Source organism: Lineus longissimus, chromosome 8 (genome assembly GCF_910592395.1).
Source record: "Lineus longissimus chromosome 8, tnLinLong1.2, whole genome shotgun sequence".
NCBI classification, from domain to species: Eukaryota; Metazoa; Nemertea; class Pilidiophora; order Heteronemertea; family Lineidae; genus Lineus; species Lineus longissimus.
The window spans coordinates 3,066,329-3,085,086 of NC_088315.1; the positions used below are offsets into that span (position 1 = coordinate 3,066,329).

Here is an 18,758-nt window from a genome sequence, read left to right on the forward strand (position 1 = left end):
AGGCCTTGCACACTCGAAGCCCCTGCACACACACCCCTGATTTCATCAAGATGCCAAAATGATGCACTCTCCCACAACTATACCCACTGCTTAAATACTAAGTATTTTATTCCTGTACATTCTGTGTCGTCTCGCAGTTCTGGCCGCAACGTTCCTCTATGTCAACCCTGGTCTTGTGCGCGGACACGTTTCCACGGGCCACGCCCAACCTTGGCAACGACAGTTGCCAGGGAGCAAAATGTTACTGGCAAAATAAAAGGCGGGCATTTTCGTGAGTATATATATAAGCTATAGGCCATAAGCCCTAAGCTACAGTGTGCCGTTTTCTTTTCCTCTACTATGAAGACATAACAGTAATCGTCGTGCTCCTGTGAGAAGTCAGTGAACTTCTTGAAATAATTAAAGAGACCTGAACGACCACCCCAACGACCACACAGGGAATTACCCGCATTGCCTAGAACAGTTTCACAATCACTGTTAACAGTTTCTCAATGGTTGTCGGGGAAAAAAACAGTACGGGGTAGGCCGCTACCATTCTGACTTAGATGGTGGTAAGCTATTTTCTACTTGAAACTTGCTTTGTCTGGTCCTTCCGCCTATAGGAACCCAGACCAAAACTTGCTCAATCCGCTCACAGAACTGCAATTTGCGGCAAACATGGCTGACACAGATCTCGATCCCCGTCATAATGCCCCGCATAATGCATTGTGTTTTTTTACAACTTCACAATCAGGTAAAAAGTTTTGATCACCAAACCAATCAACATAGACTGATTAAAGACAGGCATAGGACTACATGACGAAAAACTGAAAAGGTACAATGTTCCAGCGCATCCAGCCTAGTAGTATCCTGTCGTGTGGGATTTTGTGTGGAAGGAGGTACTCCGATTACAGGGCCACTGAGGGTCTGCGGGAACAGTCGATCCCGTGCTTCCAATCCTGCCACTTACAGTGCGAACAGGCCGGTGACAAAGGCGACATCCTGTCAATGGAACTGACGTCATCGGATGGTGTCTCAGCTAAGTGTGATGACAAGGGATGTCATGGATGTGATCTTGAGCGAACACTGAAACCTTTTATTTTCGATTGGGCGGATTGTTTTGCTGAAATACGAATTCCGGCGACGAACCCCTCTTCAACTGAACGGGTAAGTAGGACTCCATGAGCGCATGCGACTGCTGGACGGGCGCCTGCTAAGAGTTGACTATAGTCTAATGATAATCAAATAGTCTAAGAGTCCAAGATTGAAAGTTATTCTGATTAGCACAATTTGAAGACAAATAGTAGTCATGTGGGTCGATTTTCATTTCCGTCTTAGGATATCCGAGGCTGGGAAACGTGTACGCCAATGGACGTTGAAATTTCTTCAAAGGAGGTCCGGAGCCCGCAAAGCCGGGGGACCAGTGCGTCCCACACCATAAAGACCGTCCAGCGGGTTCCAGATATGAAGAATGTCCGGGTGACGAGCGGACTATACAGACGGAAATGCTCTAGTGCCGACTTCACAAAGGAAAGTGTCTTGAGCGTAGATGATCAGTTAGAGACAGCCCTTCAGCCACTGACGAAGATTGCCTATAATTTCCAACATTATCAGTCGTCCAAAAAGTATATTGAACAATACAGGCAAGTGAGTTAATTAGGAACCAATCCGTTGATGTGAATGTACGCCTATGGTCACAGGCACGTGAAAATAAGAGCTTTGGTGTGTCTTCAGTTTGGGGTGTCTTCAACTTGTGAAACAGAAACTTACATTGTGCATTTTACTCAGACTGTCCCGTCATCTTCCAGGTGTAATTACACTTACGGAAACCTTGGGGAGAAATTGAAACAGCGCCAATGTCGACATTCTTCCCCGATGGGGAATGGGCAGGTGAAGCTCGTGAAGAGCGCTTGGGTGCGGTGCATTGAGGTCCGAAACGGCCGGATATCCAAAACACCTTCATCGGAACAGGATACAGTGACGCACGAGGTCACATCAGCCAGCAAGGATAGGGTAAATTTAAATGTTCGGGGACGGACTTCCTGACAGAGCTACGGGCTTCAGCTTTCTGAGTAGGCGTAATCAGCGGGGAGGGGGGTCAGGGTGCCATTGCCCCCCCCCCCATGTCTCCGAAAAAACATGTTTTATTTATACAGATTTGGGAATTTGGTACGTTTAGGGAAGTGGTGTTCATTCCATTTTAAAACTAAATGACTCGTGATACATACCCTTTAATAATCTCCTTCGGTGACGTTCCCTTTCAAAATGAAACGACTAATGCTTTAACTAACACTCAGGAGACCTAAACTGAATGAAATCCTCTTGCTTTTTCAGTGGATGCCTTCTCCAGTGCTTCCGAAGAAGGTAGTCCAGAACTTTAACACCTTGAGTATCATCCCAATCGTTATACCTTTCGGGGTGAATGGGGAAGCGGCCAAAGGCTCAGTCATCAACAGGAGCAGACCCTCCATACCCAGCAACTATAAAGGCAAGATATGTACAGAGACCATAGAATCAAAGAGATACTTTGTACAGTATTCAAAAGGTATGAATCACTGTCCACAGGATGATGCACTGAATTCCAATGGGACACACTAGATGACTAGATTCCAATGCCTGCATACTGGTTGGGATTCCAATGGGTAAAGCTTATAATACATGTATATCCATTTTTGCCATTGCTTCAAATTTTTGAATATATAGGAAAATTAACGAATTGGTTTATCATGTAAGTTTTACTGTCAATAGTCTGAATTGTCTAAAATTGGGAAGATGGATCAGTCATGGTATGGTATGGTTAACCCAAAAATGTTGGACATGGCAAGTGTCCCTTTTTGCAATAACACTTAAAACGATCATTTCCAGGGAATGGTTGCCGGAAGACACCCAACACGACTGGTCAGAGAGGTGCTGCAAAGCTTGGCATGTCCAAGGAGACCAGCACTATAGTAGCACCAACTATCAACAAACGACCAGCCAGTGTCGTGGGCTATGTGGGGTATCCGAGCAAAGATTCAAAAAGCGAGCACAATCATCCGACAGTGATTTCCTGATTGAGAATGCTGATTAAAACCTTTTTTTGCTTTGCCCCATGTCCTTTTTTTCGACTCTGAGACAGAGGAAGACAAATGCCTTTTTCCATCCCTCCATCTTACCTGCAGGATGTGTCGAGCCCCTCTGTGTAAGGGAATCCCTGAAACATAATATACATAATATACATAATAATACAGCATATAAGCATATATGCATATAAGCCCAAAAAGACCACCAATTGGACCCCTGAGCCCCTCGTTTTGTGCCGCTTAAAAGAAAATTTGCAGTCAAAATAGATCCTTTCAGTACATTGCACTTTCAGTCCTTTCAGTACTGCAGACAGAACTATATATAATTGAAAAAATTGATCAACAAGACTGATACATAAGATAGATCAGTTTAATAGTACAACATACCAAACCCTTAATGATTATAAAATACACATTCAGTATAAAATATTTGACAGCTTTCTTTGGCAAAAAATGTTTTTATTAAGGTAACAATCTTTTTGGGACATGATATAATTTTGAGATATTTGTATTCTCAGGGAGGAGAGTGTTGTTGCCAGTACTCTGAGACACAAGGGACCATCTCAAAAATACTGTGCAACAAAACCCTGTTGATAGTGTCCACCTGTCCTTGTGTATATTTTTGCAAATATCTCAAATATCAAAATATCATTGAAAATAGAGAGTAGAACAGTTAAAGTAGAGAAATGATAACAAAATAAGGCAGATTGGTGCAGTGAAATAATAGGTGAATCAATAAATTTATGATTTATTATGTACACATTGTCAAGCATTTGATTAGGTTACCAATCATACCAGTTATTTATTTACACAAAGGTAAGAATAGATACAGTACTCTAAAATTACAGAAGCCCTCATATTAGACACTAGTGACAATGCTGCATGCATGATTTAGATAGTAATATATTCATTTCGATAGCACCACCAGAAACATTTCAGATTGAACTCTGGTGATATCTTTCAATGTAGGCATGTCAACTTCAAATCTGAATCATCGGTGATCATACTGATATCCACGAAATCAAATGTTCCCATACAAAAATAACACAGTAATTCTACACAGGGTGTCTGCAGATAAGACACTATGCACTCATCATCATCATCATCATCAGGCATATCAGTGGCCACCCTGGGTCCTCGCCCTTTCTCAGTGTGTAATTCCCAGACCTTAGCCGATTTTCAGGAAAAATCAGATTCAACACCCACGCCCCCTGTGGACCCAACACGAACCAAATATCGTCAGTGATTTTGTCCTCGAAGCCCAGAAGTCTATTAGTTGGACTGGCAACCTGTAGATGGCTCCCCAATCGCATTTGCGATAGTCAATAGTGAACGAGAAACTGGTTTCGGCATCACCGTGTATATGCGATAGCAGGATCTGGGAATATTATGAAATCCGTGTATACACGGTCATAGGGCTGAAAGAGTTAAGTACGTAGGTTGGTCCCTTTTTATGATCTTCATAAAATGCATAAAGTTAATTTGAGATGAAGCTGAGATTGTAAATAAACTGATGATAGGTTAAGCTGATTGCTGGAACTCAGCAGGTCATGATTTGAGCAGATTCAGACTAGGTAAAAGCACAGACCCTTTTACACAGCACCAGATATTAAAATAGTTACTAATTTACATTTTTATTACAAAGAGAATAAGGAATTGGAAAAAACTTACAATTCATTTTAGAAGGGATTCTAGTGAAAGTTTCACCATTTTGGCAGTCAATCATACCAACTAACACACTGTTGTACTACATCATTGAAACTACTTGTAAATTACAGCCCAACGGCATAGAAAAAATTCAAATTGACAGTTTTGGACCCCAATCCATCTTATCAGAGGCAGGACATTTATCAAACGGAAGGAATTTTACTCGAGTTAGAATTGCAATAAGGCACTTTTTACAAATGCATATAAAAGTACTACTTCTCTAGCAATAAAAATCTGGACCCAAATACCGAGTATACTCCAATAAAAGATAACTTGATAAAAATATTATGACAAAACAGCACAGGCAGTATCTTTGGAATAAGCTAAGCTTGGAATACATATACAGGTATTTACAGTATAATACAAAATGAAACATCCCATCTAGTGGTAGTCTGGCTAATAAAGCACTCCACTTGCAGACTTGGGGACGTGCCAAATGAATTATCACTCAGCACAAATTTGAAGAGATGGCAGTTGCACAAAAAATATAGCATCCTACTACCCTGGACCTGAAATGTCAAAGGATTAGATGCCATGGCAGACTTCTCCCTATGAATAATAAACTAGATCATCCGAAGTGTCAGGAATAGTCTGAATGCCCTAAACATTTTGAAACTTCGAACTGGTTTGCATAAGGCATACTTGAATTAATTCTGGGAGTTGATTTTGAAGCCAGTGTTCCTCTCAATAAAAGAAGGCATCGTGCTGTTGTTCATCAGAATGGGCAGAATCTGAAAGAAGACAATCATGTTCAGTAGATTGGTCTCCAAGTCAACAGATTTGTTGCAAATTCAATAGAGTGCAAGATAAATTTCCAGGACTTAGTAATCCAAGTAATCCAAGTACGAAATGTTAAAAACGGTGCCAGCCCCAAGGGAATTGGCCCGAAAGGTACCTGCTAATTTGTTGCAGATCCCATCTTTGTAATGACCAGTAGAACATACACATACCTTGTGGCGTCGATAAGCCAATATCGATCATATCCCTCAGCATGCGTTCCCGAGATTGTTCAATCATGGCCTTCCGCTCCATCAAGGCATGTTTCTTCAGTGTGTTCTCTAGGTTCTCAATCTCCTTCAAATCTGGGATGTTATCGCTGATGCTGTCGTTCAAGTCGGACGCGTTTCTGTCCGTGTTTGATGCAATGCCAGTGTAACCACTGTCAGATGCAACGGCCTTCCTGTCATATCTGTAAAGGTATATTGGCACTTTTAAATAGCCGACTTGGAACGTGATACAGGTATTTTAGCTGACTCACAGTGTAACATTTTGTTTGTGTCATAGTGCAAAAGCTTTTAGTTGTCACCATTGACATTGCATTTTTCCAGAACAGCAGCTCATATTTGTGACCTCACATCTGGTCACACCAAATTGTGAGACTGTGATATTTTGAATGATTCTGTCCTTTCAACCTTCCACTACTACTGAGCTGACAGCCCTTGTATGGTGAGATTAGAAGTGACTTCCTTTTTCGGTAAAATAATAACACACACAAAACTGAGTGCAAAGATGTTGTCAAAACGTGACGTGCATCAGTTGGACATCAGAAGCAAAAGAAAAACATACATTAAAATGTCTGGGTGATTTGGTCCAAATATGGATAGCAAAAAGAATATGTGCTATGCATAAAAGCTAAGTGACAACACAAAAATTTGTGAGACTTAGCAGATGTTTACCGAAACTTCCTCAAAAGGAATTCTGTAATAAGAAATTGGACACATCATTTATAAACACATGTTGCTGAACTACTGAGACTCGGCAACTGAATCAGTGAAAGATCCTTGAAGCATTCTCATTTTCACCTTAGCTGAACAGGTGCGTAATAGAACACCAGTCACAACTCTGGCCCGAGAAATAACTACTCTCCGACTTACAACAAAGGTACAGGAATAAGCAGAACTCTGGCCATTACTCCTCGAAAAAGTAATCTAGAAAAATACACAAGAAGAATACCTTTGGACCCACTCCTTGACACTCGACGCATTCCCATTCTCCATCACACGATTGCGGTTATAGTCTTCCTCCGGCTTCATGGAGGAATTTGCTTCAGAGCCAGAATAATCACTGTCCGTTCCATAGATGCCGTTCTCTCTATTTTGGCGAGGGCTCGTCTGCTGTAGGCGCTGCAGGGTGTAGCCTAACGGGTCATCATGGCTCGAAACGGGGGAGCGTGGCATGGTGTGGGGAGAGCGTTGTCTTGTCCCGTCCTAAATACAAAGTATTTAACATAAATTAAGAGCTGCAAAGAATGTATTTTGTACAGTATGCCACTAATGTGTACCCCGATACCAAAAAAACTGCCTTGATGTTTTTTCGCAAGTATTAAGAATAGATTCTTTCATCTAGACTGGTCTTCACTCACTTTTCTTGACTTTACTGATGGCAACATCCATCGCCAAATGCAGAAGACAGAAACTGTATCGCAGTTATAAAGTGTTGAGTTGAAGCCTATTGAAATTATCATTTTGTGTCATGAACTGTTTCAGTTTGGTGTCAATCATGGACCAGTAGCCTGACATTGACTGACAAGAAAATTACTGTACCTGAATGACCTTTTCTGGACTTCTGTACTTCTGCTCGTTCTTAGACGGTGATGTCATCTGCTCATCAATCTGATGTAACTTCTGACGATTTCTCGCCAAACGGAGCTGTTCTTGACGTCTGCAAGTACACAAGTTTTTTTGTATTAGTCATTGCAACACACAAGCCATAAGCAGTGCACTGGTATAGGTGTCCTGATTCACAAACCAAGAGTCCTATGGGGGAAATGAGGTGACCTACTACGAAGCTTAAGTGCAGCAGTGTATCAACTACTCCTAGCCTTAGTTGCCTCTATGAAGTTGAATAAAAACACTGATGACTGGTCAATAAACTAGTTCTAATCCTCACCTAGCCTGTATAGCCTCATTTAGGCGTTTAACGTCCTCATCTGTGCTGGCCCCAGCATTGCTATCATCTTCCGATTCCTCCTCATCTGAGGTTCCACTGCCCTCATTATCTTCTTCTTCATCTCCTGGGCGGTTGAAATAAATCTTAGGTGTTCGCTCCAGGTTGTTGGGGCTGTTGCCTGAAGTAAAGAGAGAAACATTAAAACACTAAAAGCTATCACGACATAAATGGTGCAAAAGAGAGTGCTATTTCAAAGCCTAACAGCCAACTACCAACTTATTTGATTTGACCATTTTATTTTCCCTCTGAACAGCTCAACAGGCTGATCGAAAAAATCACGATGTAGAAAATGTGTGTTACCTGTCCTCCGATTCATCTCTTCTCGATAATATCCCTCCTGCTTCTTCTTCTCACCCTTCTGTTTATCCAGAATCTCTCGCACGAGATTCTGCTCCTCCGTTGTAAGACGCAGATTATTCGTCACATGCGCATTGGGAACCTTCACAGGATCCACCGCACCCGGTCGCCGTGGAGACCGTCTCCCAGGATCCTCATTATCCAACATGGCTGACATGAGTTCCAACTTCTCTGCAGGCAGTAAATTACTCTGAGAAATCTTATTGAGATTTTCCTGTGTCATACTCAGACTATCGTCTCTCTGCATTGTTTGTGGCAGGCGTAAATCTTTCGCGATTAGATTTGGCAGACTAGAATAGAGTGGGTTAATGCGAGCCCCTGCGTGAATCCCTGGTTCCGTGTAACCAATCCCAGAATCGTAACTGTCCTCCTTTGTGCGGAATGCCGATGGTAAACTCTGATTGCCTCTGTAGTTTGATTGACTAGAACTTGCTCTCTCACCACCGAGAAAGTGTGGGGGTGGCGAGCATGGAAGAGACAGCGGCTCAGATGGGAAGTTCAATGATATGTAGCGCTCCCTAGAGTCCCGCAGTGGAAGCGTACTTGAGCTACTCTGCCCAGAAAACACACTATCATCACAATTGTCCGACTCTCCATAAATCCCGTAATCGTTCCGATCCACTGGATTCCGATGGAAGCTGAACGTCCGTTTATTCGTGGGATAACTCAACTCGGTATCCTCACTGTCATCGCCAACATTCGACTGGGAATGATTCCGTGACGATCTCTGATCTCTGGCTTTAACAAAACGCCGCCCTGGTGTGTGTTTACTCGAGTGTTTCGGCACAAGACCCTTCCTACCGATGCTGTCCCGATCACGTGAAGTTTGGCGATTCAGATCTGGATATGTTTGTGGCTGATTTACAAGCGGCTGGGACCTGAATCGTCGTAAATTTGAATCTGGATCAGCATAAAGCTCATGCACTTTCTGATAACGATCCATCGTGGCTGATAAACCGAGCCGTGGGCGCAGCCGCGACTCCATTTCTCCTCTGTCGAAATCTACTGCATCAGAACCCCTTCGTGGCGCATACAGGGAACTAACACTCCTAGCTCTGGAGACAGGGGGTTCCATATCCGTCATTGAACCAGCTTGGTGGGAAGGAGGCAGTCGTGAAAGGGTGGCACTCATACTGAAATGATGAATTTAAGTAATTCAAACAGCTATTGAAAAAGGCCTCAATTTATTACCGGGTGTCGGCCAATGCCAACCCACGGTGTAATTTGGGGGAGATTTCTGGTCAATTTTGCTTGTGATAACAATAAAGTATGGCCTATCAGAACAAAAAATTCCATTTATGTGGCCTACATAAAGGGTGTTTAAATTGGTCACAGCTGTGATGAGAATTACCAATAGTTAATGTAAATTTAATTGGGTACATTTCAATTATTCTACAGCCAATCAACTACACATTACTAGGGCAGTGTCAGCAATGACAAGATACAACTGATATTTCAATGAACTGTCTATACACACATTCTTCAGAGCTAATAAATCAAAACGTCTGCTTGTTAGATGCTCGCATTAAATTCCAAAAACGACAACAACTGTCCTTACTTATGGTGTCTGTATGCAGATTCGGCACGTTGAATTCTCGTTAGATCTGGCATGCTCCTTGAAAGGTCATTGTCAAGGTCATCATAGCCACGAAGCACCTTTTCCTTCAGTTTGAGCAGATCGATGTAGTCAATGACTTTGATCTTTCCCTCGACGAGGAGGTTCCGCAGTAAGCCCACCCTGGAGAAGAAAAATATGGTAAAATTATTTTTTGAGGTCGGGCAATCAATCAATTAGGGCACTATTAATAGAGTGTCTTGTGGCCTGTCAGTGTCCCCTGTTTGTCAGTATATGTCTTTACAACAACCTATTCGCCTCATGATTTCAAAAACAACTTGAAGATTTTTCAAACTTGCCTGTGTACGAGAAGTCTGGCTTGGTTTCTGTTTCTCATGTTCGACACCAGGGGGACACCCTCCCGTATCTTGTTGAGGTGTTCCAACCTTGGTGCTGGGTGCTTGTAAAGGTATTTGTTAACCTCAGCATTCCATTCCTGGCAGAGTGGGACGAGGTCATCGTGGTCGTAGTCAATGTAGTGAGATAGGTACTTGATGGGCAGGAAGGTCAGAGTACGGCGATACCAGCGGGTTACCTGAAGGAAACAATATGACACTTAAAAACAGTCGAATCCGGACTGGGTGAAAACCCAGTTGTTATTCAGTAAACGCAATGATTACTGGACTACCAAATCTTTGAAGCACCAGTTTTTTATATCGACCATCTCGAAAAGGATTGTTGACATCATGATGTGTAGCATGCAGGTGCTGCCCCTAAAGTAGGGATATTGTCTACCTCGATATGTATCCTTACCTTCCCCGAGAGCAGATAGAAGTGATAAATATCCAAGTACTTTCTCAACCGTCGTTCAAGCAGTAGTCGGAATTCAGATATTTTTGATTGGAAGTTCCTTGAATATTCGACCGTTTCTTGGATCTCTCTTGATGTATCCAGGGCCATCTTTTCCATATTTTCTATCAGTTCCTCAGCTTCGTACAACGTTTCCTGCGAATGAAAATAATAGATTTACTGATGAGAGCAAAGCATTGGCCGTCGTATGACACAATGGTGCACTGTAGTAGAAGACCCAGAAGTAGTTGATTTTTGGATTCTCAGCAAAGTTGCCAGTAGAGCAAGGTCCATGATGACTGGTGTCCATTACAATAGCAAGATATGCAGTCTTTTCTTCTTGTCTACAGGGTATCACTTTTCTGACACAACATCGTAACACCTGTGAGAATTGTTATCATGACCTACCTTTGCTGTTGTATAAAATCCAGCCTCGAAATGATTCTTCAGAGTTTCAGCCTGACTTAGACTATCTGCTATCTCAACTGGCTCTTTGAATTTAGGCATGCCAACTTCATTTAACCATTTAATGATCTAGAGAGACAACAAAAAGTTAATCATAAATTCTTGCAAACTTCTCACATATATTCTAATCTAAACACTGTTAAGAAATGACGAAATAACGGAGCACTGCTTTAGAGGTGTTTTTGGTTTTGTCATTAAATATTGAAAAATTCCTTCCTAATTTTATAACAACACAACTACCTTTTCTGTTTTCTCCTTATACGAGCGGACATTTGAAGCCTTCTTGAGACGTTTCTCAGCCTCCTGCCATGAGACCTGTAACTGGTTACGGGACGTCACCAGGCGCACGTGATGCTTCTCTAGAGTGATGATGGCGTCTTGTAACATGAAATTATTCTGTAAGTCACTGTAGATGGCGTAACTATCTGGGTTTTTGCATTTTGTGACCATGTTTTTGCACTCATCTATCACTGCCTCGATGTTCAGTTCTCTGTGGAAGGAAAATAGAATACTTATGGGGAAATTTGGCACCTCACGCCTGTGATTTGGCCACCAAGTCCCCTGTGCCATCAGTCACAGTGACATAAAACACCACAACATTAGTTCCGCCAAACACCTGACGATGTCACTACCAGTACCAATCATACGGCCAATTTCCCCAGACAATGTCTGCCTATTATCACAATGAAAGGATGTTTGGGAAGCAATAACAAATGAGTTACAATTGTAGGTCAAATTGTCCTAGGCCTGCAGTGTATTTCTTGGTCGACAGCCAAATAATTTAACAAGATCCGCAAAGAAAATAGGATATTTTAGATATTCTGTTTACACTGCTTTCAACGAAAGGTAATCATGTGAACCTTCCATAGAATATCATAATACTTTCCAGAGGAAGTCAACGGGTTGACCAAATGCAGATAGGGACTTGATTATTTTCGACAGTCTGGCACCCTCATCACTGCGCCGTTGCAAGAAATTAGCTATGTCACTTACTTCATGACATCATGGTATCTATTCCTGATCCAGCCAAGCAGTTGTTCGAGCTCCTCATTCGTCTCAGGAAGATCATACTCCTTGAGCATCTCGATCTTGTCCTGCGTGGACGGCACACTCTCTAGCACCCGGTCGATATCCTGATATAGGCCCTCCAGATCCTGATTAAAAGAATTAGGAATTATAAATGCCGGGGCGGTTTGGTTAAGCGGTATTAGATGTCAAGACTCCTAATCTAAACATCATGGATCCAACACCTGACACGCCACATTTTCAATTCCAAGCATATTTCAAAAAGGTTTGACGAGACTGGCAAAGTTCTTTCTTAACTTACCTGTCGGAACAGAATCCATGACTCTATATGAAAAAGTAGCGTGCCGCCAAATTCGGTGGTAACTTGTCGCCCCTCGATGTACCGGTAAAGCTCGGTGAGGTCAGTCATTAGCACACTCTGTAAGGAAAAGAAGAAGAAACCTAAGGAAGGAATACAAAAGTTCAGGTGGGCTACACAGACTTTGACAGAGGAGCACAGAGCCTGGTCAGGTCTCAGGAAAGAAACAACTTAGTTTTCATGACCATGTCTCTGAAGTTGTTTTGGTTGGGGGTTATAAGGGCTTTGAGTTATACTATTGTCATAATATTCATTCAATTCAAGGAACGGCACAATAGGTTTCGGCAGTTTACATGACTTGCCTTGAAATAAACCCAGTTACCATAAGTGGAGCATAGGTCACCAACAAGGCAATTGACAGTACCTTGAATATACAATTGTTTCTGCCTCTCTGACTCTCCAGTTTGTAAGTAGATTTCTTGAATGGAAGCCGCAGTCTCCGTTTCTTGTCTTTCAGACCCAGCAGCTTCTTGAGGAACTTGCACGCCTCCTTCCCCCGCGGCTGGAGGCAGTAAAATACAGCCACACATCCTTGGTTCTCTCTCTGAAAACGTACAAAGGATATTTTAAGACTCTAGATGGGAACTTTTCAACACATTTGTGAGGAGGTGCCTGGTATATGGGGACACCCACGGATGTCAGGACAAGTGGTCCACCAGGTTAAATAGTGGACAAAATACTGCCAAATCTTTTTTTGGAATTTTTCCCCCATATTTAATAGCATGGTCTTTGCCAGAGGAAATGTTGGGTACATGATGAAACATACCCAAAAGGAATCTGAGGGTGGAAACCCTAATTATCACCAAAAGTCAATTAGATTTGGTTTAATCCCCTTTCTCTAAGTACACGTACATCTCATTCAGTAGATCTCATTCTTTCTATTATTCCACCCATGATTCATTTCCTTGTTCCACCCAACAGTCAATAATTGTTACCTGGAATCAGGTTTCACCCATTCAGTATCCAGCCGTTACAAGTGCGTGTCCATGAAAAATAACCCACGAGTATTATTGATATCAATTACTCATAGCTTGTTTATGAATAATGCTTGTCCACAGCTGGTTGCGATTCACCCTCAAGGTTTTATTATTATCAGTACTTGCCTAGCCCGGTAAATGACATCCACTATTTCACCTGGCAAAAAAACAAGTCCATTCCCCAAATGCACATGACAATTTTACACGTATAAATAAACACTGATACTCCTGTTCCTATTCCTAATGATTTACGACAACAATTTTACATATCAATCTATTCTCCAGGATGGAATGGGCGGAATTTATTGAAATTGATTGCTGATTCTGAAACAGCTGTTCACGAGTGTTTTCTGACGAAGGCATATGTTGAACTGTACATGCATGACTATCACATGCAATGTACGCACAATGTTCAGTTGGGACTTCATCAACTGACTTTCGAAACACTTTTCAAGAAGGGGATGGGCAACTTAAAACTGCACAAAACAGGACGTTCCGAAAAGAATTCATGGTCAGTTGAATATGCAGTTAATTGTAATGTATCCAATCAGCATAATTAGCGGCATGAGTGGGTTGATATCCTTGATGAATTTTCAACAATACCCGGGGACAATTTTGCTATTGTATTGTTGGGACATTATTTCCATTCCAAGACGAGTGTGCCCTAATTCACAAACCAAGCTAAAGGAACATTCTACAAATCTAGCAAGACCAAGTGCTCTCATCTTTTACACAACTTGGAGAAATGTCCTGTTTCCCAAAATGCCAGGGCCCCTCTTGCACTTGAGTTGCCCAGCATCAGGAAATTGCTAGCTCTTACCTGTAGAGTCTCTAATGTCTCCACAACGATATTAAACAGCTGGACATTAGCGACCTTGAGATCAATAAGGAAGGCGAAGCCATTGAGCCGTTGCCCTGGGCGTGTAATACTGATGTAATATTTGATGAGTAAGCAGATTTCAGAGACTTTGGTTCCAAGGAGCTGTGTGTGGGACTTGACTGGGAAGACGATGAGCGGAAGGCCGAGAGTGTCGTGGCTGCCTGAAAATTGAGAATGAGACGTGATTACATGAATTAGCAATTTTTTGAATATGGAGGCCAGTCCGCAGTTGAATTGCAAAACAAACACTTGAGTGAGAGGATGGGCTCAATTATGCAACTAACAAGACCTGGTTGCCTCAGGTGACCACATGCACTGATCGCTGCTCTCCTTTGCTTTGTACAGTTTTGCTTTGATATCTCCTTCCTTTAATATCTATCATGTGATTGACCCTGAGACTTACCTGGGAGTATGGCTATGCCACTGTGCAACAAATCATCACTAGGCTGCGTGGGTATCGCAGGGAATCTCCGACCTATAAAATATAAGGTGAGAAATGTGTCAAAAACAACGATGAAGTTTATGGCCTGATAATAAAAAGAAGAAGTTGTATTGAAAATTTCCCAATCAAGTTCAATCAAAGCCATCACCCTGAGAAAAAAAATCCAACCACACCAAATCCTGCTTCGATTTCAAAGCCCAGAACCTCCGATTCAGGAAACTTTCACCAGTTATGATTTCAATTCCCCAACCAATGAACCTACTTGGCAAACCAGTCCCAATTTGCAAATTCCCATTTGTATCCAAATGGACATCCTTATTGATAGTTATGTCAGTTTTTAACTTATGTCTGCAAGTACAATTCAGCTGTGCTCGTGGTTTCGGCCCATCAGGACAAGTCTCTCTCTGCCCATCTTTTTGGTGATGGAGCATCCCGCTAACAGTACACGTACACTCTATGGCAGTCTCTGGGAGGAAGTTAAACGTCGCCTCGGCAACTGCGGGAATATTGCACCCACATAACTCTGGACATCGACAGGTATCACAGCCGGAGTTCACCGGAAAGAAGTCTCCATGATCAGGCTGTACTGTGCCGGGATAAGTGTCGTAGATGTTACCGGTAAACACCCCTGAATCTTTCGAGCCCAACATTGTCATAAAAGTTTGACTAATTTCAACAAATCCTGATAAAAGATCCAGTCACAGGTTAAGGTCGGAATCCATGGCTGAAATATCTCTGACCGTATCCAGTTCAAAACACACTGACAGAGTTCAGTTCAGTAAAAAAATTTTACTGCGATTTCGCATCTGAGTTTCTGTATGATATGAAATAGTTTGAAAGATGCAGTTCTGTATGAAATGTATGGAAGGCATCAAGTGGCCACTTTTAATTCTGATGATTGATTTCCAGCTGGGAGCAACATTCCACAATTTTAAATTGACTTCGTCATCAACAGATCAGAGCTCACAGATTGGTTGGCTTCTGTATTGATAGGTTCTTCTCGACCCTTCAAAATTGAGAGGCTTCGATGAATAACTCTCCAGCACTGTGGCCTACAGTATGCACATCTGCAGACAATGCAAACTATAATCAAGTGAGTGGGACTTGTTTTCGGAGATGTTTTCTTTGTATTCATCTCTCTTGTTAATAATCAGAAATCTACTGCTACTGGGCGTGTCTGATGTCGAAATTTTGCCGATTGAGACATCACTTCTTGGAAGGCAGTGACATTACTCAGACACTGCCAAGCCAACTGTGATCAATATCATTTTTCACGGGTTCTATGTCGCATGCAGGGGAGATGACGCTCTCTCAAATTCGGAACTTGTTGAGACGGGATGGTCGCAACAGAATCAACATTCGATCCCAACAGCAGACATGGAAACCTACTCACCAGTCAACTTAATGCGGAGACCAGTTACATTATGCGTCGCCTTGGACGCAGATGAGAATTTCCTGATCATAGCTGCTTCAAAGTGGTGACAGTGTCAGGTGGCGAAACTGGGGAGACCTCGAAATAAACGTCAACTTCACACAGTCAGGGTGACACACCCCATCTTTACTCAATATCCCTGAACAACTAGTCCACACTGTAACACACTGCACATGCTTCAAGATAATCCTTAAGTTTTGATCCCAATTTTGTTGTTTTATTTGAACAAACGTCACCAACATATCAAAAGAATTTCATTACGTAAGGTTGTATTTCGTGTATTTGTTGATCTGATCTTTAGTCCAAATGAAAACCAATGCCAGGTCACCAGTTTTGCCTAAATAGGCCTACATCTACATGAATGTAATGTAGTCGAACGAAAAGTTAAACTATGGACAATATTTAGGCCTACACTAAATAGCCAATCATTCTGGATAATCAGCCATGATGATGTCATCATAATCACGGCGGAGAGTGAAACACCAGATTGCACGATGATGCAATTAGAACTTAAAAGGGTAATAAAGGCATGAGAAAGTCTCTTTTTCTCTCGATTATTTCAAGCAATACCTGATATATTTTCATATTGCCAAATATGAGGTTTATTTAATTAAAAATGTAATTTGAAGATTCAAACCCAACGGAATAGCCAAGTACTTCTCTGTTTAATTTTGTTTACTTGTGGTTGATTTGACCACTCTGTCTTCATTGCACAATCTTATTACCATCTTGGCCACAACACCTCCAAGCCTTTTCCTCAAGAAAGTAGCCAGCCCTTTTCAAGCACATGAAGTTTGCCAAGGCTCTAGACTTCAAAGTACCTCCAGCTGCACTCACTACTGATGCCATAACTGCATACAGTATCAAGCACTGATTCTCGGAACCACTAAACGTTGAGTCTGAGATTGAACTGATGGTTCTTGAGTTTTTAGAGACAGCTGTTTATTAATAGTGGTCATAGTTCTACTTCTATGACAACTAGGCCCATGCACCCAAGCCGCCCTTGTGAGTTACACTGTTTAGAGAGGAAAGTAGGCCACGATGTGAAATTATAAGTCAGGCTCTCATCATCACCGAAAGACAAATGATAAAATATTATACTTTGGTTTTTAGGTCTAGGAAACAAATGCCTTGCCATTGTTGTAAACTATCAACCATGTCTACTGTACATCAATTTGTGAGACCAAGAATTGATTTCAATTGATTTAATTTTACAATTTATTCAGGACTTAAGTTAACAGTATGCAATTCATCATGAACCGTCTTAACCGGCATTTTAAAAGGCTTAGGCCTACGAGCTCAATGAGGAACGGGCAAAGCGCTTATAGAATCAACTTGCTTTATTTGCTAGGATTACATCAAACTAAGATCAGATTATTCTTGGATATGTTGTATTATGCAAAGCAAATAACACCTAAATCAAAATAATGAGCTACAAATTACAATCCTTTTTTTGTCGAGATAAATCAGGTCTATTCTTCTTTGTTATTCTGTGGAAAACATCTTCTCATCGCCATTAAATCCCCTTGGCCTGCCCAGAGCTAGACCCCTCAAAATCGTCAAAGGTACCTGTGGTCTGCTCGGCTTCAATGGATGTACGATTTTGAAGAAATGGGTGTTGACCAGTCATGCGTTTCACCTGGAACAAAAGGTCACAGTGGCTGATGGCATTGCCCAAATTTTGCTTTGGTCTTCTGAGACTGAGTGTGTGCATTTCACCATTTCGTTGTTGAAAAGGTCCATCAGGCATCACTCCAATGGCTTCAGCCTCCGACTTACTGGTGGAAGGGCAAGGCTGAATATTGTAAGCTGTGAAAGGTGGAGAGAATCTGAATGAGACGGAAGTATGAGACACAGACACAGACATGCTATACACTTGACACACAGAGAGAATACACAGCTGCAGGAGAAGCAAGACAAGATCAGACAGGATAGGACTAGGGAGGACAGTCACTGAGTCAGTTGAGCTTGAGTCACAGTGCATTTTGCAGTGGACAGTGAACCACAAAGTAAACAATGATCATACCAAGACGCCCCTTCTCGTCAGTCATTTTGCTGCTACCTCTGTTTCTTCATCTAAATCGGTTATAACTTTCTACCGGTCTCAACTAATCCTGGTTGGCTCTTATTTCTTAAACTGGCACACTTTTCGGAGTGAAAAATTGAAACCTGTTGAACTGGCCGCCATCATGGGCACTGATGACGTTGTATGAATTCGAAAGGTGGCAGCACCTGGCGGTGGGTGTGGGATGAGCGGTACACTCCCGTGGCAGTCTATTGCGTTATCCTAATTCGATCTCCTTGTGCGACAGGACGAGGCAAGTCCACAGCGTTCGGAGTGTAATGGGCGGACTTCGTAAGCATGGCTCAGGACTGATTTATAGTAGGTCTTCAGTTATTGAGAGGGCCAACTAGTTTGGTCTAAAAATCGATGATACTGTATTGTCATTCAAATAAAAGAGATTTTTAAGAAATTTTTAAGAATGTGACTTGGACTCATCAGAAATATGAAAGTTGGAACACAAACTTTGATAATCAGTCTGCATTGCATCCCATGAGCAGAATCTAAACCCAGAAAAGCTTAACTTGTGTTTGTCTTGGTCAGTCAAGGGGGTGGGTTATTGAGCTCCTAGTGCAGCTAGCCAATTACCTAGCCTCGATACGCTACGCTGTACAATAACGGACTGCCCAAAAACAGAGGTCGACACATCCACACAATA

General features: G+C 42.0%; 1 protein-coding gene across 2 annotated transcripts; it reads right to left on the reverse strand.

Moving 5' to 3' along the window:
• Positions 1–3,393: 3,393 nt before the first annotated feature.
• Positions 3,394–18,231, reverse strand: LOC135492315 (uncharacterized). Of its 2 annotated transcripts, none has more exons than XM_064778700.1 (17): positions 18,065–18,231; positions 14,568–14,639; positions 14,105–14,325; positions 12,672–12,851; positions 12,251–12,367; positions 11,917–12,077; positions 11,164–11,413; positions 10,867–10,992; positions 10,423–10,614; positions 9,969–10,204; positions 9,613–9,792; positions 7,998–9,187; positions 7,638–7,815; positions 7,292–7,409; positions 6,702–6,955; positions 5,699–5,937; positions 3,394–5,479 (listed from the first exon to the last, which is right to left on the reverse strand). In XM_064778700.1, exons 1-17 carry the CDS (start codon positions 18,087–18,089, stop codon positions 5,433–5,435), a joined length of 3,786 nt encoding a protein of 1,261 aa, XP_064634770.1. In that variant the 5' UTR covers positions 18,090–18,231; the 3' UTR covers positions 3,394–5,432. The 2 variants fall into 2 exon arrangements, with proteins under 2 accessions (XP_064634770.1, XP_064634771.1); XM_064778701.1 differs by lacking the exon at positions 3,394–5,479 and adding an exon at positions 6,425–6,446 and having other exon boundaries at positions 5,868–5,937.
• Positions 18,232–18,758: the final 527 nt, after the last annotated feature.

Bases quoted from the DNA above. Each gene is read 5' to 3' on its own strand.
- LOC135492315 (XM_064778700.1), bottom strand. From the start codon at position 18,089: ATGACTGACGAGAAGGGGCGTCTTG. The intron at 12,078-12,250 runs GTAAGTTAAGAA...TCTTTTAATCAG, and splicing joins CATGGATTCTGTTCCGACAG to GATCTGGAGGGCCTATATCA. The intron at 10,993-11,163 runs GTAGTTGTGTTG...TTGTCTCTCTAG, and splicing joins ATAAGGAGAAAACAGAAAAG to ATCATTAAATGGTTAAATGA.